At 47.3% G+C, this 21,145-nt stretch overlaps 3 protein-coding genes across 5 annotated transcripts in view; 1 reads left to right on the forward strand and 2 right to left on the reverse strand.

Moving 5' to 3' along the window:
- Positions 1 to 741: 741 nt before the first annotated feature.
- On the reverse strand, positions 742 to 6,625 carry ISCA2 (iron-sulfur cluster assembly 2). The gene is made up of 4 exons (XM_073608584.1): positions 6,496 to 6,625; positions 4,680 to 4,779; positions 1,108 to 1,223; positions 742 to 1,019 (listed from the first exon to the last, which is right to left on the reverse strand). The coding sequence occupies exons 1-4, from the start codon at positions 6,540 to 6,542 to the stop codon at positions 845 to 847; spliced, it is 438 nt and encodes a 145-aa protein (XP_073464685.1). The 5' UTR covers positions 6,543 to 6,625; the 3' UTR covers positions 742 to 844.
- NPC2 (NPC intracellular cholesterol transporter 2) lies at positions 6,550 to 19,984 on the forward strand. Of its 2 annotated transcripts, XM_073608582.1 has the most exons (5): positions 6,550 to 6,666; positions 9,472 to 9,564; positions 9,708 to 9,815; positions 11,386 to 11,558; positions 19,654 to 19,984. In XM_073608582.1, exons 2-5 carry the CDS (start codon positions 9,480 to 9,482, stop codon positions 19,741 to 19,743), a joined length of 456 nt encoding a protein of 151 aa, XP_073464683.1. In that variant the 5' UTR covers positions 6,550 to 6,666; positions 9,472 to 9,479; the 3' UTR covers positions 19,744 to 19,984. The 2 variants fall into 2 exon arrangements, with proteins under 2 accessions (XP_073464683.1, XP_073464684.1); XM_073608583.1 differs by lacking the exon at positions 6,550 to 6,666 and having other exon boundaries at positions 9,406 to 9,564.
- Positions 19,872 to 21,145, reverse strand: part of AREL1 (apoptosis resistant E3 ubiquitin protein ligase 1) — a 34,898-nt gene continuing 33,624 nt past the window's right edge. For both annotated transcript variants that reach the window (XM_073608578.1, XM_073608579.1), the window contains exon 20: positions 19,872 to 20,267. In XM_073608578.1, the coding sequence (XP_073464679.1) occupies positions 20,165 to 20,267 (103 nt within the window). In that variant the 3' untranslated portion in view covers positions 19,872 to 20,164. The remainder of the gene's footprint in view (positions 20,268 to 21,145) is intronic.

Here is a 21,145-nt window from a genome sequence, read left to right on the forward strand (position 1 = left end):
ACCCCCGCTTTAATAGGCAAGAATAATCATTTATTGTGTCAATTGAAATAAATTCATCCTCAAGCGCTAAACGCGCCTAGCATTAACGCAGATTTAGGCATGTCAAGCGTTTCTTCTGCCAAAATGCCACTGCTCCTGGACACGTTGGCAGTCGTTTGTTTTTTTTCTGCCTCTAAATGCCTATGTGTGCATGGACACATATGCTAACCTGCAGGGGTGTTTTGAGGCAGAGAAAATACGCACCAGACAACCCTAAAAGCAGCGTTAAAATGTCCAGAGTGCTTGAGGCTTTAGATGCGTTTCTTAGCAATGTACAGGGATATGGGAAATGGTAATGACGTAAACACACGCACTCTCTCAGGTTGAACTGGATTGACCGACGTCCTTATTCAGCCTTACTAACTATGTAAAGTAGTCACAAATGTAACTCTGTGTTTAATTTGGAATTGTTTCCAGGTAGGAAGAGAAGGCTCATGTGTCATAGGATTCTATTCAAGAGTCCAGATGGACGCCCTCTAATCAGACAGAAGTAAATAACAGGGACACACAATACCCCCCCCTCCCCTCCCCCATGAGAGTCAGGAGATGGCAAGTCATCACATTCTGCACTGAAGTGTTTGTCTGCTGAGCACTTTTCTTGCACAACAGATAAGCGTGATGGCGGTTCCCCTCACACAGCGTTGCACAATCGCTGACCCTTCACCCGGAGAGCCGGACTGAGTTGGCATAAAGCCGAGTCTGTACATGTCAGAAGTTTTATTTACAGAGAGGTAATAATACACACAATGATAAACAGGCACTGGCAAAGTCCTCGGGGGTCGGCCTGTGCGGCCCCTGCAGAATGTCACAGCTTGATAGAGAAGGATGCTCCACATGAGCAGCCTTGGACAGCCTGAGGGTTTTGCGTCAGCTGGAAGGTACTTCGGATCAGCTCTTCACAATATTCAATAGTGCTGCCTTTCACCAGCTGGAGGCTCTCCGTGTCCACCACAACATGGGCCCCGTCTGTGCCAAACACCCTGCCAAGAAAGAGAAGGATGTTATTGGGACATGTAGTGCCCACACAATACTGACCGCTCCCAGGACCCCCCGTGTGTGCCACCTCACCTGTCCTCCTCTGTCATGTGTGTATCCAATAAGAACTTATACTGGAAACCAGAACAGCCTCCGCTCTCCACCTGGAGTCTGAGGAACTCAGAGCCACTGGTCACCTCTCGTAGCCTCTGTGACAACACAAATATGAAATGTGACAACGTGGACTCCCCCAGTGACCCCCCCATGTTCATTATTCCCACATCCCACCGTGTTCATTATTCCCACATTCCTACATGTTCATAATGCCTTCAACCCTCCGTGTTCATAATCCCCTCAATCCTCTGTGTTCATCATTCCCACATTCCACCGTTTTCATAATCCCCTCAACCCTCCGTGTTCATAATCCCCTCAACCTTCCGTGTTCATAATCCCCTTAACCTTCCGTGTTCATAATCCCCTCAACCTTCCGTGTTCATAATCCCCTCAACTTTCCGTGTTCATAATCCCCTCAACCTTCCGTGTTCATAATCCCATCAACCTTCCGTGTTCATAATCCCCTCAACCTTCCGTGTTCATAATCCCCTCAACCTTCCGTGTTCATAATCCCCTCAACCCTCCGTGTTCATAATCCCCTCAACCCTCTGTGTTCATAATCCCCTCAACCCTCCGTGTTCATTATTCCCACATTCCTCCGTGTTCATAATCCCCTCAACCCTCCGTGTTCAAACCTCCATGTTCATAATCCCCTAAACCCTCCATGTTCATTATTCTCACATTCCACCGTGTTCATAATCCCCTCAACCCTTCGTGTTCATAATCCCCTCAACCTTCCGTGTTCATAATCCCCTCAACCCTCCGTGTTCATAATCCCCTCAACCCTCCCTGTTCATTATTCCCACATCCCTCCATGTTCATAATGCCTTCAACCCTCCGTGTTCATAATCCCCTCAATCCTCCGTGTTCATTATTCCCACATTCCACCGTTTTCATAATCCACTCAACCCTCCGTGTTCATAATCCTCTCAACCTTCCGTGTTCATAATCCCCTCAACCTTCCATGTTTATAATCCCCTCAACCCTCCGTGTTCATAATCCCCTCAACCCTCCGTGTTCATTATTCCCACATCCCTCCATGCTCATAATGCCTTCAACCCTCCGTGTTCATAATCCCCTCAATCCTCTGTGTTCATTATTCCCACATTCCACCGTTTTCATAATCCACTCAACCTTCAGTGTTCATAATCCCCTCAACCCTCTGTGTTCATAATCCCCTCAACCCTCCGTGTTCATTATTCCCACATTCCACCGTGTTCATAATCCCCTCAACCCTCCGCGTTCAAACCTCCATGTTCATAATTCCCTCAACCCTCCATATTCATAATTCCCCCAACCCTCCACGTTCATAACCCCCCTCCAACACTCCACGTTCATTATTCCCTCCACGTTCATTATACCCCCCCAACCCTCCATGTTCATTACCCCCCCCCCCCCTCCAAGTTCATTAATCCCCCCCAACCCTCCACGTTCATTATTCCCCAAACCCCTCCAATCTCCATGTTCTTTATTCCCCCCAACAAACCCCCCCATCCCCCCTGTTCATCATTTAAACGTTTACATGCGAATGGAGCCTCTGACCTGGCCAATGAGCATCTGGAATTGGGGTTTCTGCTGAGTCCAGCTTGTATGTTGCCCACAGTGTTGCTGCATCCAGAGGTAGGGTTTATCTGCCTCTGAACGTAGCAAACTATCTACGCCCCACCACCCATGTGAATGTAGCCTTATAATGATCTAAGGCAGTGATTGTCAACTTATGAGCTAAAGTGGGCCTTAAATGCAGCCCCTGACATTACAAAAGGGCGGCACATAATGTTTAATATTCGTCATGCTTGAGAGGAGTGTCAGAAACTGGGGACCTAATAGAGCACAGGTGTCAAACACAAGGCCCACAGGCCGAATCCGGCCGCCGAGCCTTGTCATGTGGCCCGCAGCGCCCCCTCGACGCCACCCCTGGCTCTAACCCGCTCTTCCTGCCATCACTTGTAAACACAGGAACTTCTGTGTGTACAGTGACAGCTACGGTCTCAGCGAGTCTCGGCTCCTGTTACTGCGCATGTTCAGGTTCCAGGCGATACAAGCCGAGCGCGGAGAATGCTGCACCCGAACAGGCAGCTTACAAAAATTAACTCCTTTCATGCCGGGCGGTCGACCAGGCACGCAGCCACAGGCTAGAACAGAGGACATACATGCTGGATGAACAACTTGAATGAAAAAAGTTGAGTTCTTATTCCCAGAGATTTCACAGGGGGTGGTGGTCTGGTAGTGGGGGCAGTAGTTGGGTGGGTGGTGGACTGCTAGTGGGGGGGCTATGTGTTAGTTGGGGGGGTCTCTTAGTGGTGAGTGGCAGGACAGTAGTTGGGGGGGTGGGGGACACAGTAGTTGGGGGGGTGGGGGACCTGGTAGTGGAGGGGTGTTAGTTGGTGGGTTGAGCTGAATGCTGCATGTAGTTCACTGCACGCTATACATAGGGCACTTTTGAACCCTGCACTCTGTACATAGCACAACTCTTGAACTCTGTGTGTAGCGCACTCTGTCCACAGTGCAACCCGGCACTCTGTACACAGTGCAACCCTCAACCCGGCACTCTGTACACAGTGCAACCCTCAACCTGGCACTCTGTACACAGTGCAACCCTAAAACCGGCACTCAGTACACAGTGCAACCCGGCACTCTGTACACAGTGCAACCCTCAACCCGGCACTCTGTACACAGTGCAACCCTCAACCTGGCACTCTGTACACAGTGCAACCCTAAAACCAGCACTCTGTACACAGTGCAACCTGGCACTCTGTACACAGCGCAACCCTCAACCCGGCACTCAGTACACAGTGCAACCCTAAAACCGGCACTCAGTACACAGTGCAACCCGGGACTCTGTACACAGCGCAACCCTCAACCCGGCACCCTGTCCACAGCGCAACCCTCAAGCTGGCACTCTATCCACAGCGCAACCCTCAACCCCGCACTCTGTACACAGCGCAACCCTCAACCCTGCACTCTGTACACACCGCAACCCTCAACCCTGCACTCTGTACACAGCGCAACCCTCAACCCTGCACTCTGTACACAGCGCAACCCAGCATTCTCTACGTAGCGCAGCTCCTGAACTCTGCCCTCTGTACACATCACACCAATGAACTCTGAGTTAATTATTACTTAAATTAAAAACTAGTTATAATTAAATGCAGAGGCAATTATTTAATATGATAAATAGTATATACATAGTCATAGATATACAACTGGCCCCTTGAGGACAACCATATTTCTGATGCGGCCCCCGATGAATTTGAGTTTGACACCCCTGTAATAGAGGAAATGAGGGTCAGAGAGTGTGGACATGCTATGTTTTTGGCTGCGGATATGCTGCAGAAGACAATACATATATGGGAACATTACATGAGGCTAGTAGAGATCAATGCTATTACCCTAATCAAGGTTCCCACTACAGACCGCTGTGGTCCATGGGCCGCACATCATATATCAAAGGGCTGCAGGTTGGGCACCAGGGATTTAATATGAAGCTCAGTTATGACAGGTTCTCTTCAAATGCAGGCTGGAATGTGTCTGATATAGGAAATATCTCTTACTTTCACACAGCTCTCGGTGAGGAGGATCTCCCCTTCGGCCTGAGCGTCGGACTGGCTTCGGACTGGCTGACTGCATGTCAGTAAACGAGGAAAACAGATGCTATGGGAAGAGATAGAGGAGAGAGATGAGTGAGATCAGGATATGGGGGGGTCCTTTGTGTAGTGTGTCAGTATATCACCAGGAGATGGGGGGGGGTCCTGTGTGTAGTGTGTCAGTATATCACCAGGAGATGGGGGGGGTCCTGTGTGTAGTGTGTCAGTATATCACCAGGAGATGGGGGGGTCCTGTGTGTAGTGTGTCAGTATATCACCAGGAGATGGGGGGGGTCCTGTGTGTAGTGTGTCAGTATATCACCAGGAGATGGGGGGGGGTCCTGTGTGTAGTGTGTCAGTATATCACCAGGAGATGGGGGGGAGGGGGTCCTAAGCGCAGTTTAAAATCTTTATTTATTTGATGATGTCATATGATGGACCATGTGGTGATGATGTGACAGTGCCTTGAAAAAGTATTCATACCCTTTGAAATTTTCCACATTTTGTCATGTTACAACCAAAAAGGTAAATGTGTCAAAAAGGTAAAAAGGTAAGCGTGTCAGGTAGCGGCAGTGTGTCAGGTAGCGGCAGTGTGTCAGTCAGCGGCAGGTAGCGGCGGTGTGTCAGTCAGTGGCAGCGTGTCAGTCAGCGGCAGGTAGCGGCAGTGTGTCAGGTAGCGGCGGTGTGTCAGTCAGTGGCAGCGTGTCAGTCAGCGGCAGTGTGTCAGTCAGCGGCAGGTAGCGGCAGTGTGTCAGGTAGCGGCAGCGTGTCAGTCAGCGGCAGCGTGTCAGTCAGCGGCAGTGTGTCAGTCAGCGGCAGTGTGTCAGTCAGCGTCAGGTAGCGGCAGCGTGTCAGTCAGCGGCAGTGTGTCAGTCAGCGGCAGTGTGTCAGTCAGCGTCAGGTAGCGGCAGTGTGTCAGTCAGCGGCAGGTAGCGGCAGTGTGTCAGGTAGCGGCGGTGTGTCAGGTAGCGGCAGCGTGTCAGTCAGCAGCAGTGTGTCAGTCAGCGGCAGTGTGTCAGTCAGCGTCAGGTAGCGGCAGTGTGTCAGTCAGCGGCAGTGTGTCAGTCAGCGTCAGGTAGCGGCAGTGTGTCAGTCAGCGGCAGTGTGTCAGTCAGCGGCAGTGTGTCAGTCAGCGTCAGGTAGCGGCAGTGTGTCAGTCAGCGGCAGGTAGCGGCAGTGTGTCAGGTAGCGGCGGTGTGTCAGGTAGCGGCAGCGTGTCAGTCAGCAGCAGTGTGTCAGTCAGCGGCAGTGTGTCAGTCAGCGGCAGGTAGCGGCAGTGTGTCAGTCAGCGGCCATAGTAACGGTATAAAAATATATGGCTACATTTTTTTATTATTATTCTTGACCAGTTTTCCTTCTATGATAAAACAAGATCAGGCCCAGTCTGTCCTGACACTATACACGGTACAAGGCGCTCGGATACACGAAGTCGCTGCGATGATAAGTACAGATTTACTAACAAAAGGCAAAGTTGTAGAAGTGGGCGTGGCTATGGTTTGTTTACAATCCGGGGAGGAAAGGATTACCGATCACATCCCCCTCCTATTATTATTATTATTATTGTGTATTGGTGCCGCACGGTTGCCATGAGATATCACACAGAGAGGAACGTGCCCGCTCGGTGCGGAGAGGAGACGCGGCCCGTGGATCCGCTTTGGTGCTCTACAGAGCGGTACCCGGGCGCTCGGCGTTGTGTCATGTTAGGGTTAGGGACGGTTCGCATTCCAGTACATAGCGGTATGACCTCACAGACGGTTGACACGTGACCGGAAACACCACTCACCTCCGCCCCGGCCTCAGCAGACCCTTCAGCAGACGAGCCGCCGCCATCTTTGGACTCCCGGCTCCACCCACCGTTCGCTGATTGGCGGAAAATGAGGTCTGGTGGTGTGACGTAGGGGAGGGTGAGGCTGTCCGGAAATCACAAGACTTCTACTGTGTGTGCGAAGAGGAGGTGAGTGCGGGGACCCGGGGGGGCAACCGGAGCGTTATCCGGTATATGTTCACCCCCCCATCCTACTACACACACAGAGCCTTCTATATATATATATATATATATATATATATATATATATATATATATATATATATATATATATATACCCTGTGTATAGAACTTTATATATATCCTCCTCCCCCAATACACACATCATATGTATATTTATATACACGCATCCTCTATACTGTATATCACTTATATACAGCTCTATCTATCTATCTATAATCTTCTCTCTGTTTCTCTCTCGGTAACCTGGGGCCCTCCAGCTGGTTCAGAACTACAAGTCCCATCATGCCTCTGGGAGTAATTATAACTGCCAGCCTTGCAATGCCTCATGGGAAATGTAGTTTCAAAAGAGCAGCAGGGCGGGCCCCAGGTTGCCTACCTCTACTTTATAGTGTGTGTGTATATGTGTGTGTGTATATATATATATATATATATATATATATATATATATATATATATACATATATATATATATATATATACACACTCTCACCAGCCACCTTATTAGGAAACGTTCCTCAGAGATTTTGCTCCATAGTGACATGATAACATCACACAGTTGCTGTAGATTTGTCGGCTGCATTTCCATGATCCTATTGTCCAATTTTGGTGATCCTGTGCGGATTGTAGCCTCAGTTTCCTGTTCTCAGCTGACAGGAGTGGCACCCGGTGTGGTCTTCTGCTGCTGTAGCCCATCTGCTTCAAGGTTTGATGTGTTGTGTGTTCAGAGATGGCATTCTGCATACCTTGGGTGTAACAAGAGGTTATTTGAGTTACTGTTGCCTTTCTATCATCCTCAAACCAGTCTGCCCATTCTCCTCTGACATCAACAAGGCATTTTCCTCCACGCAACTGCCGCTCACTGGATATTTTCTCTTTTTTCCCACCATTCTCTGTAAACCCGAGAGATGGTTATGTGTGTAAATCCAAAAAATATCCTCAGACCAGCCAGTCTGGCACCAACAACCATGCCACGTTCAAAGCCCCTTAAAACCCCTTTCTGCCCCATTGTGATGTTCGGTTTGAACTGCAGCAAGTCGTCTCCACCATGTCTAGATGTCTAAATGCATTGAGTTGCTGCTATGTGATTGGCTGAATAGCAATTTGTGTTACCAAGCAATTGAAGAGAGGTACCTAATAAAGTGGCTGGTGTGTGTGTGTGTATATATATATATATATATATTTTTATTATCACACACCGCTTGTGTCCTGTTTACTGCCAGGAGAGTTGAGAATTTAGTGTATTGCTTAAGCCGGTGTTCTGCCGAGAAAGTTCCGCTCGGCGGATAAGGACCCCCCCTCTACTGCGCAGGCGCTGCGCCTGCGCAGTAGGATCCGGCGGAAATAGCCGAAGGGGAATAGGTCCAAATCAGCTGTACACGGCGCCTGTAAGAGGGCCCCTCGCGGGCTTGCTCCGCTCGCCATGCTTCGGGCACGGCCTCGCTGCGCTCGGCTCTTTTAGATTCCCCCTCTAGGTCCACTTGGATGGTAGGGAAGGAACCTGGACCTAGGGCGCAGGCGGCGTGTACAGCTGATTGTGGATTTTGAGCTTCAGCTATCTCCGGCGGCTGTTAGTAGTTCGTACTGCGCAGGCGCTGCGCCTGCGCAGTACAGGGGGGGAACTTATCCGCCGAGGGAACTTATTCGGCAAGACACCGACTATAGACAGAGCAATTTTCTTTTCTGTAACCACAAGAATCCCTCCTGCGCAGAATTTGTATTTTCCCCCAGAGGGGGGAGGGGATCATCCCCGCCAGGAGACCAGTGATTATTACTAGAGGCGATAATTGCATTGAAAATCCATCAGGCTGGATGTACCCAAGTTGGTCTGAGTTGTCCTATAGCTGGCTTAAGACACACTAACAAATTTAAAGCTGAACTCCATCTAACATGTTATAAGCAGTTACAGCAAACATTATTTTTTCCTTTTGGGATAAAGGTTTTTCATGCATAAATAAAAACTGAGGGTTGTGGGGGGGGGGGTGGAAGGGCTGCAGGGTGGTGGGGGATGAGGGGGTTGCATGTTTGGGGGGGGGGGGGGGGGGCGGGAGGGTTGCAGGTCTGGGGGGGAGGGGGGTGGGGGTTGCGGGAGGGTATCAGCTTTTGGGTGGGTGTGGCGGGAGGGGGTTGCATGTTGAGGTGGGGGGGGTTGGGAGGGGGTTGCATGTTGAGGGGGGGGGGGTTAGGAGGGTTGCATGTTGAGGGGGGTTAGGAGGGTTGCATGTTGGGGGGGGGGGGGGTGGGAGGGTTGCAGGTCGGGGGTTGCATATTGGGGGAGGGGGTTCCAGGGGGGGTGGGGGTTGCGGGAGGGTATTAGGTTTTGGGTGGGTGTGGCGTGAGGGGGTTGCATGTTGAGGGGTGGGTGCAGGAGGGTTGCATGTCGGGGGTTGCATGTTGGGGGGGGGGGGGACAGATGCGGGAGGGTTGCGGGGTGGGGAGTGCGGGAGGGTTGCAGGGTGGGGGGGAGGGGGTTGCAGGTTGGGAGGGTTGCGGGGAGGGGGTTGCATGTTGGGGGGGGGGGGTGCAGGAGGGTTGCAGGTTGGGGAGTGCGGGAGGGGGAAAGCAAAAGTTGCTGTGAATAGGGATGAAGGAGAGGGATGGGGGAGGGGGAGGAGTGTTTGCGGGGGCCAGTGGGAAAGCAGAAGTGGCTACGAATAGGGATGGGTTTCAGGGCGGGGGAGTGGGAATGCAGAAGTGGCTGTGAATAGTGGAGAAGCAGAGAACTTGTCCTCACTGTACATTGTCTCTCCTCAGCTGTTACCATGTCGCTCTGTCACATCGCACTGCTGCTGGCACTGACCGTCTTCACTGTCACTTTTGGGGAGCCGCTGGTGTACAAGGACTGTGGTGAGTCAATATGAATATCATAAGATGGTATCAGCCAGTTGTCTCTTTTACATCTCAGGTGGAGCATGGAATGTGTGTCCGCTAATAGAAGAGAATAATCTCAGTGCTTTGCTGGCCTTTGACTGGCTTTTTTATCATTGCAGGCGCTGAGAAGGGGAAGCTGCTGACGGTGGATGTGTCTCCCTGTCCCAAGCAACCATGTCCTCTAGTAAAAGGCAGCAGCTACACCATCAATGTCACCTTCACCAGTGGTAAGTGTGTGCAGACACTGTACGGGTCATAATGATGTGCGCAGACACTCGTATGGGTCATAGTGATGTATGTGATGTGTGCAGACACTGTATGGGTCATAGTGATGTGCGCAGACACTCGTACGGGTCATAGTGATGTGCGCAGACACTCGTACGGGTCATAGTGATGTGCGCAGACACTCGTATGGGTCATAGTGATGTGTGCAGACACTCGTATGGGTCATAGTGATGTGTGCAGACACTCGTATGGGTCATAGTGATGTGTGCAGACACTCGTATGGGTCATAGTGATGTGTGCAGACACTCGTATGGGTCATAGTGATGTGTGCAGACACTCGTATGGGTCATAGTGATGTGTGCAGACACTCGTATGGGTCATAGTGATGTGCGCAGACACTGTATGGGTAGAGGTAGAGCTGCACGATTAATCATCAAGAATCGTTATCGCGATCTTGACTAAAGTGTTTCACAATTCTTTCTATGCAAAGAATTCTCTCTGTTCTTCTGAAGCCACAGCCCTCAAAAGAAAGGAAGAGAAAAACTGGGCAGTCTGCCAAGAAACAAAACATTCTTTATCAGTTGCACTTAAGTATAAACATTGTAACAATTTGTCAAAGGAATAGACTTTGTGTGGAAGTGAAAAAAGTTTAACCACTTAAATACTAAACCTTTTTCTGACGTTTGTTGGCTTCAAGTTAAAATCATTTTTTTTTTTTTTTTTTGCTAGAAAATTACTTAGAACCCCCAAACATTCTATATATTTTTTTTAGTAGACACCCTAGAGAATAAAATGGTGTTTGTTGCAATATTTTATGTCTCACTGTATTTGCAAAATGGTCTTTCAAATGCAAATTTTTTTTTTTTAAAAATGACTTTAACGAATTAAAAAAAAAAAAAAAAACTAACCAGCAAAGTTAGCCCATTTTTAATTTTTTTTTTTTTTTTTGTATAATGTGAAAGATTTTACGTCATGAGAATCGTGATCTTTTTATCCTAAGCAAAAAAATTGATTCTCATTTTGGCCAGAATCGTGCAGCTCTAGGTAGAGGTGTTGTAGGGAATGGGGTGTGCAGATGCTCTATGGGTAGAGGTGTGGTAGGGCAGTGTTTCTCAACTCCAGTCCTCAAGGCGCCCCAACAGGTCATGTTTTCAGGCTCTCCATTATTTTGCACAGGTGATTTGATCAGTTTCACTGCCTTAGTAATTACCACAGCTGTTTTATCTGAGGGAAATCCTGAAAACATGACCTGTTGGGGCGCCTTGAGGACTGGAGTTGAGAAACACTGTGGTAGGGAATGGGGTGTGCAGACGCTGTATGGGTAGAGGTGTTGTAGGAGATGGGGTGTGTGCGCAGACACTGTAGGAGATGGGGTGTGTGCAGACATTGTAAGGGTAGAGGTGTTGTAGGGGATGGGGTGTGTGCAGACACTGTATGGGTAGAGGTGTTGTAGGGGATGGTATGTGTGTAGAGGCAATGTACGGGTTTGTGGTGAGGGTTCTGTGTAGGGAAGTGATGTGTGTGGAGGTGTTGCCTCAACAACTTAGTGACCATCTCTGTCTCATCTGCCAGGTGAGGCATCACCAACCTGCAAAGCTGTAGTCTACGGTCTATTGGAAGGAATTCCTATACCCTTCCCTCTGCCAGAAGCAGATGGGTGTAAGAGTGGAATAGCCTGCCCCCTGAACGAAGGCTCAACCTACACCTACCTCACCAAGTTGCCCATCAAGAGCGAGTACCCCAATGTAAGTAGAATTGTGTTTGTACTACATTAATGGATGGATTGATTGATGTTGTCTATACCCCACCTGGGCTTTGAAAAAATGTGATGCTGTCCAGTTGGCATTTGATGAGTTTTCCTTTAAACTCTCTGCTGTAGATTCCAAACTTGCTATAAAATGCCCACATTAGAAAGTCCTTATTTGCATTGGTTTAGAAGAGTTCTCCTAACTTTTTCAACACCCAGGAGCCCTTGAAATAACTTTCCGGTCTCTGGTAACCCTGCTAAATATATCATGAGCTGTAGCTCTAATAAATATCTAGTGTGATGATCATTGGAAAGAATTAGCCAAAAAGATCAATGGTGTCAGTGGGAACATTTGAGAGGCAGAAATTGCTCACTGCTCTATCTAGCAACCTCTGGAGGAACTCTGGCTTAGTGTCCCAACATAGGCACTGAGAGAGACTGTGTCTGCGAACCTGCACTGACTCCCCATATAGATTACAGCAATTTCTGGAGCCCCATTGTGGAACACCTTCCAAGTACCCACCTGAGCCCGATCTCAATCCAGCGATGTGCATGAGAGAAGCTGCTCTCTCCTTCCCCATTGGCCCCTGCGGCTGTCGGTCAAAGCCGGGGACAGGGTTGAGCCCAGTTCTGTGTGTCTTATGGGCACACAGAGTGGGGCTCAAGCACGTGTGAGTGCCCCCATAGCAAGCAGGGGGCACTTACTGGAGGGGGAAGGAGCCAAGATCGCTGGCAGGGGACCTGAGAAGAGAAGGATTGAGGCTGCTCTGTGCAAAACCATTACACAGAGCGGGTAAGTATGACATGTTTGTTATTTTTAAGGGGAAAAAAAATAAATTACATTTTAATATCACTTTAACCACTTCAGCTCTGGAAGGTTTTACACCCTTCCTGACCACGCCATTTTTTGCGATACGGCACTGAGTTACTTTAACCACTTAAGGACCAGCTGCCGCAGTTGTACTGTGGCAGGTTGGCTCCCCTGAGCGACTTGCTGTTCTGGTACGTTGGGTGTGACGCTGACGTGCCTGGACGCGATGTGCGCCGGACACCCGTGATCACTCCTGACATAGACAGAACGGAGATCTGTCAATGTAAATGCGTTCTGTCAGGGGAGAAAAGACAGATCTGCTGTTCCTACTGATTAGGAATAGCAATCAGTCTCCTCCTCAAGGCAGTCACACCCCCCCAGTTAGAAACACTCCTTAGGTAACAATTAACCCTTCATGATTTTGGGCTTAAGGGCCGCCCTGCGCAGCAAATGTACGTGGAGCGGTCCATAAGTGGTTAAAGCATGGATGCTCAACCTATGGCCCTCCCGTTGTTGCTGAACTACAATTCCCATTATGCTCTTTGGGAGTCATGCTTGTAACTATCAGCGTTGTAATGCCTCATGGGACTTGTAGTTCCGCAACAGCTGAATGACCGCAGGTTGAGCGCCCATGCTTTAAAGGGTTAATTTACCTTTACTAAAAAAACAAAACCAAAAAAAAAAAAAAAAAAAAAAAAAAACCTGCCTAGGCAGGTAAGGGATGTCTGTAGGTAAAAACAGACCATGCAGCTCTGACTAAAGTGGAATAATGTCCTTGCTATAGGTGTAGGCTATGTACATATTTCATTAAACTTGGCTGGAATACTCCCATAACATTGCAAAGCGAGGCCTACTTGCTCACCTCCACCAACACAGGAGTGAGCTATCAAGCGTTTGAATCAGAGAAAAAGCTCGCTCCTGTGATGGTGAGCAGTAATGACTAGACTTCGCTTAGCAATGTCCTGGGAGTATTCCAATCACGCTTCATGAGTTATGTAAATGGCTTACACCTATAGCAAGGACATTACTCATCTTTAGTCAATGCTGCACAGCTTGTTTATCTTTACAACCCCTCCTTATCTGCATAGGCAGTTTGTTTTGTAAAGGTGAACTAATCCTTTAAGAAGCTAGAGCATATGAAGGTGATGGCTGGGTCACAAGTGAGGTCTAGAAGCAGTAAACAATAGCAGTGACCATATTTCTGACATGACCAATTTGCCTTTATTAATTTTAAGTGGTGACACCCCATTAAAAGCAGCCAGTACATGGGATGGGGCACATCTCTGGTAACAGGGAGGGGGCTCTGCTTGTGCCATATAAAATACGTGGAAGGTGGTCCTGGCAATAAAGGGCCACTGTTGGTGGATTTCCTGTCTGCACATGCAGCCCTGTCGCATAGACTATTATTAAACGCATGTGCAGTGAGGGGAAAAAAATGTATTTAATCCCCTGCTGATTTTGTATGTTTGCCCACTGACAAAGAAATGATGAGTCTATAATTTTTAATGGTAGGTTTATTTTAACAATGAGAGACAGAACAACAAAAATATCCAAAAAAGTTTTATAAAAGGATTTGCACTTTTAATGAGTGAAATAAGTATTTGGTCCCCTATCAATCAGCAAGATTTCTGGCTCCCCAGGTGTCTTCTATACAGGTAATGAGCTGAGGTTAGGAGCACTCTTAATAAGAGTGCTCCTAATCTCAGCTTGTTACCTATATAAAAGACACTTGTCCACAGGAGCAATCAGATTCCAATCTCCACCATGGCCAAGACCACAGAGCTGTCCAAGGATGTCAGGGACAAGATTGTAGACCTACACAAGGCTGGAATGGGCTACAAGACCATCGCCAAGCAGTTGGTGCGATTATTCACAATGGAAGAAACACAAAATAACTCTCAATCTCCCCCGGTCTGGGGCTCCATGCAAGATCTCACCTTGGAGTTTCAATGATCATGAGGATGGTGAGGAATCAGCCCAGAACTACACGGGAGAATATTGTTGATGATCTCAAGGCAGCTGGGACCATAATCACCAAGAAAACAATTGGTAACACACTACGCCGTGAAGGACTGAAATCCTGCAGTGCCCACAAGGTCCCCCTGCTCAAAGCACATGTACAGGCCCGTCTGAAGTTTGCTAATGAACATCTGAATGATTTAGAGGAGAACTGGGTAAAAGTGTTGTGGGCAGAGTAGACCAAAATCAAGCTCTTTGGCATCAGTCAACCCCAAGAACACCTTTTAAACATTGAGGTGGAAACGGTATGCTTTGGGGGTGTTTTTCTGCTAATTGGACAATGGACGGGGCCATGTAACTATAAATATTGGGTGAGAACTAGGGCTGCTGAAATTAATCGCAGCATCGATGCATCGCGATTCGGGTGTCCCCGATGCGGCATCGATGCATGCGACCTGAAAAATCGATGTCTGGCCCCGCCCTCTCCCGGGAGAGCGCTCCGTACGGAAAGCTGTTACTAGTGTGTGTATTTTCCGCTCATGTGACTCTCGGCCGCGCCTCCCTCCTCTGAGTCCCCTGATTTCAGCCCCGCCCACTGACTGGAGCTATCAGGTCAGAAGAGAGGCGGGCGGGGCTGACATCAGGAGAGACGTGAGAGGAGGGAGGCGCGGCCGAGAGTCACATGAGCGGAAAATACACACACTAGTAAAAGCTTTACGTACGGAGCGCTCTCCCGGGAGAATTCCCTGCTCAGGAAAGATGTGACAACCGACGGAACACCGGCGGCTGGAGTGGAGATCGGGGGGAGATGGTGAGCAGGCAGATCGCCCTGCTCATTACAGGTTGCCACCAGCACCGGCGGAGCAGCATGTAAGTACAGAGGGGGAGGGGGGGCGCTGTGACACAAGTCCATATCATACAATTGTCTTCTATGTGCATTCATCACACCACAACTCTGCATTATTGTCCCCAGTCTGTGACCATCTTCTGTACCATGTGCCCAGTCTGTGACCATCTCCTGTGCCATGTCCCCAGTCTGTGACCATCTCCTGTGCCATGTCCCCAGTCTGTGACCATCTCCTGTGCCATGTCCCCAGTCTGTGACCATCTCCTGTGCCATGTCCCCAGTCTGTGACCATCTCCTGTGCCATGTCCCCAGTCTGTGACCATCTCCTGTGCCATGTCCCCAGTCTGTGACCATCTCCTGTGCCATGTCCCCAGTCTGTGACCATCTCCTGTGCCATGTCCCCAGTCTGTGACCATCTCCTGTGCCATGTCCCCAGTCTGTGACCATCTCCTGTGCCATGTCCCCAGTCTGTGACCATCTCCTGTGCCATGTCCCCAGTCTGTGACCATCTCCTGTGCCATGTCCCCAGTCTCTGACCATCTCCTGTAGCATGTCCGCAGTCTCTGACCATCTCCTGTAGCATGTCCGCAGTCTCTGACCATCTCCTGTAGCATGTCCGCAGTCTCTGATCATCTCCTGTAGCATGTCCGCAGTCTCTGATCATCTCCTGTAGCATGTCCGCAGTCTCTGACCATCTCCTGTAGCATGTCCGCAGTCTCTGACCATCTCCTGTAGCATGTCCGCAGTCTCTGACCATCTCCTGTAGCATGTCCGCAGTCTCTGACCATCTCCTGTAGCATGTCTGCAGTCTCTGATCATCTCCTGTAGTCATTTGGGGGCAGTCTGGAGCTCCTCTTTAAGTTGTCTGCACTGTTTACACTTTGCTACATGCAAGGAGTGTTGTCTTTTTTTTAAGAACAGATAAAATTAAAAAAATGGAGTTCTTCTGACTACTTAAATTTTTTGGATGAAAACCGCGCGCAGTAATCGTGATGCATCGTTAATCGTGGACCTGATAATCGTAATCGAATCGAATCGTGAGGCCAGTGAAGATGCGCACCCCTAGTGAGAACCTCCTTTCCTCAGCCAGGGCATTGAAAATGGGTCGTGGGTGGTTATTCCAGCATGACAATGACCCAAAACCCACGGCCATGGCAACAAAGGAGTGGCTAACAAAGAAGCTCATTAAGGTACTGGAGTGGCCTAGCCAGTCTCCTACCGTAATCTCATAGAAAATATGTGGAGGGAGCTGAAGGTTTGAATTGCCAATCATCAGCCTCTAAACCATAATGACTTGGAGAGGATCTGCAAAGAGGGGTGGGACAAAATCCCTCCTGAGATGTCTGCAAACCTGGTGTCCAACTACAAGAAAACGTTTGACCTCTGCCAACAAGGGTTTTGCCACCAAGTCATGTTCTGCAAATGGGTCAAATACTTATTTCACTCACTAAAATGCAAATCAATTTAACTTTTTTCAAATGTGTTTTTCTGGATTTTTTTGTTATTCTGTCTCTCACTGTTAAATTAAACCTACCGTTAAAATTATAGACTGATAATGTCTGTCAGTGGGCAAAAGTACAAAATCAGCAGGGGATCAAATACTTTTCCCTCACTGTGTGTATATATACTCCCATAGACACACTCCTAAACATTGTGCAAAGCCTTCCCAGAAGAATTGAAGCTGTTATAGGTGCAAAGAGTGGGCCAACTCAATATTGAACCCTACGGCGTAAGTCTGGGATGCCATTAATGTTCATGTGTGTGTAAAGGCAGGCGTCACAATACTTTTGGTAATATAGTGTGTGTATACAGTTGTGCTCATAAGTTTATATACCCTGGCAGAATTTGATTCCTTGCCAATTTTTCAGAGAATATGAATGATAACACAAACATTTCTTTCACTCATGGTTAGTGTTTGGCTGAAGCCATTTATTATCAGTCAACTGTTTACTCTTTAACCTCCCTGGCGGTATGATTATTTCGGATTTTAGGTGCTGAAAGCGGTACCATTATTTTGCATGGAAATTTGGCGTTTTATATTGTAGGTCTGTAAATCTTAACAATAACACACTTAAATCTGTCCAAACCAGAGTCTAGTAGATATCCCGGGTATGATAAAGTTTGAAACACAAAAACATAAATTATAATATAATAAATAAAAATAATTTAAAAAAAAAAAAAAAAAAAATAGTAATAAGTTTCCCCACAATTCACTATCGCTCAATTCTGCAAGTGTTCTAATTTACTATCGCTGTTTTCTAGCTGGTCTAAAGCTACTTTTGACGTAAAGGGACACTTTTTGGTTGCTATGGACAATCTCCAGTTTCCAGGCAGAAAGAACAGTGTATATCATGTAAAATTGCATGCAGGGCATGGGCCAAAGCACTGGGGACAAAAGGGATGTGAAATCATTTCATACAGTATTGTAATCTGTAAGATTACAGTACTGTATGTGTTATGCTTTTGACATTTTTTTTGAATTTGCCGCCAGGCTCCGCCCCCGTGTGTCGCGCCGCTCGCAGGGAACGGAGCCTGGCACGGAGAGGCTTCGGAGGAGGACGGAGCCCTCGGACACTGCGGGTGACATCGCAGGATCCCGGGGACAAGGTAAGTAACGCCGCCCCAGGATCCTGCAATGCGATCCCGAGTGTGGCTCGGGGTTACCGCTAATGGTACTGAATTTTAACCCCGAGCCACACTCGGGAAAACCGCCAGGGAGGCTACATCAGAATGACAACAGAACCTACCCAAATGACCCTGATCAAATGTTACCCTGGTGATTTTGGCCTGATCACATGCACACAAGTTGAAACAAAGGGGTTTGAATGGCTATTAAAAAGTTAACCATCCTCACCTGTGATCTGTTTGCTTGTAATTAGTGTGTGTGCATAAAAGGGTCAATGAGTTTCTGGACTCCTGACAGACCCTTGCATCTTTCACCAGTGCTGCACTGACGTTTCTGGATTCTGAATCATGGGAAAAGCAAAAGAATTGTCAATGGATCTGCAGGAAAAGGTAGTTGAACTGTATAAAACAGGAAAGGGATATAAGGCCTGATGCACACCTACGCATTTTTTTTATGCAGATTTGCACGAATCCATTTAACATGGTTTCCTATGGAACACGTTCTGTGGTGCAAATCTGCAAAATGCACTAAAAATGCATAGTTGTGAATCAAGCCTTACTAGATATCCAAGGAATTGAGAATTCCAATCAAGAAGTGGAAAATGAGAGGTTCTGTTGAAACCAAACCACAGTCAGGTAGACAAACTAAAATTTCAGCCACAACTGCCAGGAAAATTGTTCGGGATGCAAAGAAAAACCCACAAATAAGTTCAGGTGAAATACAGGACTCTGAAAACATGTAGTGTGGCTGTTTCAAGGTGCACTAAGGTGGCACTTGAAGAAAGATGGGCTGCATGGTCGAGTCGCCAGAAGAAAGCCATTACTACGCAAATGCCACAAAGTATCCCGCTTACAATACTCCAAACAGCACAGAGACAAGCCTCAAACCTTCTGGCACAAAGTCATTTGGAGTGATGAGACCATAATTTAGCTTTTTGGCCACAACCATAAACGTTACATTTGGAGAGGAGTTAACAAGGCCTATGGTGAAAGGTACACCATCCCTACTGTGAAACACGGAGGTGGATCGGCGATCGCTGATGTTTTCTGGATGTGTGAGCTACAAAGACACAGGAAATTTGGTCAAAATTGATGGCAAGATGAATGCAGCATGTTCTCAAAAAATACTGGAGGAACATTTGCATTCATCAGCCAGGAAGCTGCGCATGGGACGTACTCGGACATTCCAACATGACAATGATCCAAAACACAAAGCCAAGTCGGCCTGTCATTGGCTACAGTAGAGCAAAGTGAAGGTTCTGGAGTGGCCGTCTCAGTGTCCTGACCTCAATATCATTGAGCCACTCTGAGGAGATCTCAAACGTGCCATTCATGCAAGACAGCCCAAGAATTTACAGGAACTGGAGGCTTTTTGCCAAGAGGAATGGGCAGTTTTACCACCTGAGAAGATAAAGAGCCTCATCCACAAATACCACAAAAGACTTCAAGCTGTCATTGATGTTAAAGGGGGCAATACACGGTATTAAGAACTGGGGTATGTAAACTTTTGATCAGGGTCATTTGGGTAGTTTCTGTTGCCATTATGATTTAAAAAGAGTAAACCGTTGATTTGATAATAAATGGCTTCAGCCAAACACTAACCATTAGTGAAGTTTGTGTTATCATTCATATTCTCTGAAAAATGGCCAAGAAATCAAATTCTGCCAGGGTATGTAAACTTATGAGCAAAAGTGTGTGTAATAAATAAATATATATATATATATAACACATACACACACACACTCCACATTGGGCATCCAGTAAAATCAGGGTTGCCACCCTTTTGTGGTCACATGACTTTTTCCCACCTCACTATGCCCTATGATTGAGCTGTCATTGTGTTGCCCGCAGGTGAAGCTGGTCGTTGAATGGGAGCTGCGTGATTCCAACAACAAAAATCTGTTCTGCTGGAAAATCCCAGTCCAGATTGTGGATGGCTGAACCCAACCAAAGTCTTTGCTATTGGCGTTATTTGCTGTCTTTTAACCCTCTAATGTCTGTCTAGGATCTGCTTTCTTCTGACTGCTGTGCAGTTGTAACAATTCACACTCATAAATCCATGAACAGTGTTTGCGTTTGATAAATTTTTATTGAAAAATAATTTTAAATCGATACTCTGCTGATTTAACACTTGTTTCAGGAGTTGTTTCTGACCTTTAAAGCCAATAAAAGTATTATCTCAGCTGCTGTCTCTGTCGTCATCAGCAACAACATTTTATGGGTCATTTTGTCATTTTAAACCCTCTGCCTGGTGGCAGGGAATGGTTTCCGCCAGGAATTCTGTCCTCCCATGGGGAACACATTGTGCTTCTTAGTATGAATTATTTTCTGGAGTTCAGTGACCGAGTCCCAGTGTGTATGCTCAGACCATCCCGAATCCTTCACAGCCCTCGCTGATGGCAAGCTTCAGCATGTGGTGCATCTCCTCGTACGAGTCATAGGTGGGTAGACACAACTGGTTAAAGCTGCAGAAGAGAAGAAGTAGAACCTCATGAGAAACACTGACCACCTCGTCCCTGGCCTCAGGAAAGATTTGGGGATTTCCGACATCAAATAAGGAAAGAATTCCAATTCACCCATTGCCAGGACATAGATGTCCGTGGATAACCCTTCCCCTGTGCTATGCTTTAAACCAGCAAAGTTTTCACTTCCTCATTTCAATCTCTGTTCCCTAAACTGGTAGACAAACACACGGCGTAAACAGCTCGGATCTCCACAGGGAGGGGTAATACATTTGTTTGTTTGTTTTTTTTTTTTTTTATATATATATATATATATATATATATATATATATATATATATATATATATATATTTTACACACATATACACTTATTTTTATAAAATCTCTTTTTTTCAGTCAGGAAAAAGAAGAGGTGCTGCATGGTTTAAAAAAACAAAATAAAAACAAAAAACCCACACACACGAAAGCAAAAAAATTTAAGCTTTGTTAAAGGAGATCCTGCATTCACTATACATGGTCTCCCACAGAACTGCAGTTATTTTAGTAAATAAAAATGGCTAAATAACTTTTCTCATTAGCAGTATATAGCAGTCTTGTGACTACTATATCAGTGTCTGGGTAAAGCTTATAGGAGGAGTTTTCATTCTACTCTGACTGTCCTAGGAGGCTGCAGGACCCCTGACCCTCTGTTTGGACAGACCTGATCACATGCACTCCCAAGGGAAAAAAAAAAAAAAACACTAGCAATACACACCAAACTGAGCATGTGCAGAGTGACTCCAAAGGCTCTGTTCATTTGGGGACAGTGGAAGGGGAGGATCGGAGAAGACAGGATCAAAACAGGCTTGACAATACTGAGGATTAACCCCTTAGGTTCCAC

The sequence above is a fragment of the Aquarana catesbeiana genome, linkage group LG13 (genome assembly GCF_042186555.1).
Source record: "Aquarana catesbeiana isolate 2022-GZ linkage group LG13, ASM4218655v1, whole genome shotgun sequence".
NCBI classification, from domain to species: domain Eukaryota; kingdom Metazoa; phylum Chordata; class Amphibia; order Anura; family Ranidae; genus Aquarana; species Aquarana catesbeiana.

What these genes read in the sequence shown, in the direction of transcription:
- ISCA2 (XM_073608584.1), bottom strand. Translation starts at nt 6,542, where the DNA reads ATGGCGGCGGCTCGTCTGCTGAAGGGTCTGCTGAGGCCGGGGCGGAG. An exon ending in CTGCTGAGGCCGGGGCGGAG is followed by an intron (nt 4,780 to 6,495) that starts GTGAGTGGTGTT and finishes CTCTTCCCATAG; the next exon opens with CATCTGTTTTCCTCGTTTAC. An exon ending in TCACCGAGAGCTGTGTGAAA is followed by an intron (nt 1,224 to 4,679) that starts GTAAGAGATATT and finishes GTGTTGTCACAG; the next exon opens with AGGCTACGAGAGGTGACCAG.
- NPC2 (XM_073608582.1), top strand. Translation starts at nt 9,480, where the DNA reads ATGTCGCTCTGTCACATCGCACTGCTGCTGGCACTGACCGTCTTCACT. An exon ending in CAATGTCACCTTCACCAGTG is followed by an intron (nt 9,816 to 11,385) that starts GTAAGTGTGTGC and finishes CTCATCTGCCAG; the next exon opens with GTGAGGCATCACCAACCTGC. An exon ending in TCAAGAGCGAGTACCCCAAT is followed by an intron (nt 11,559 to 19,653) that starts GTAAGTAGAATT and finishes TGTTGCCCGCAG; the next exon opens with GTGAAGCTGGTCGTTGAATG.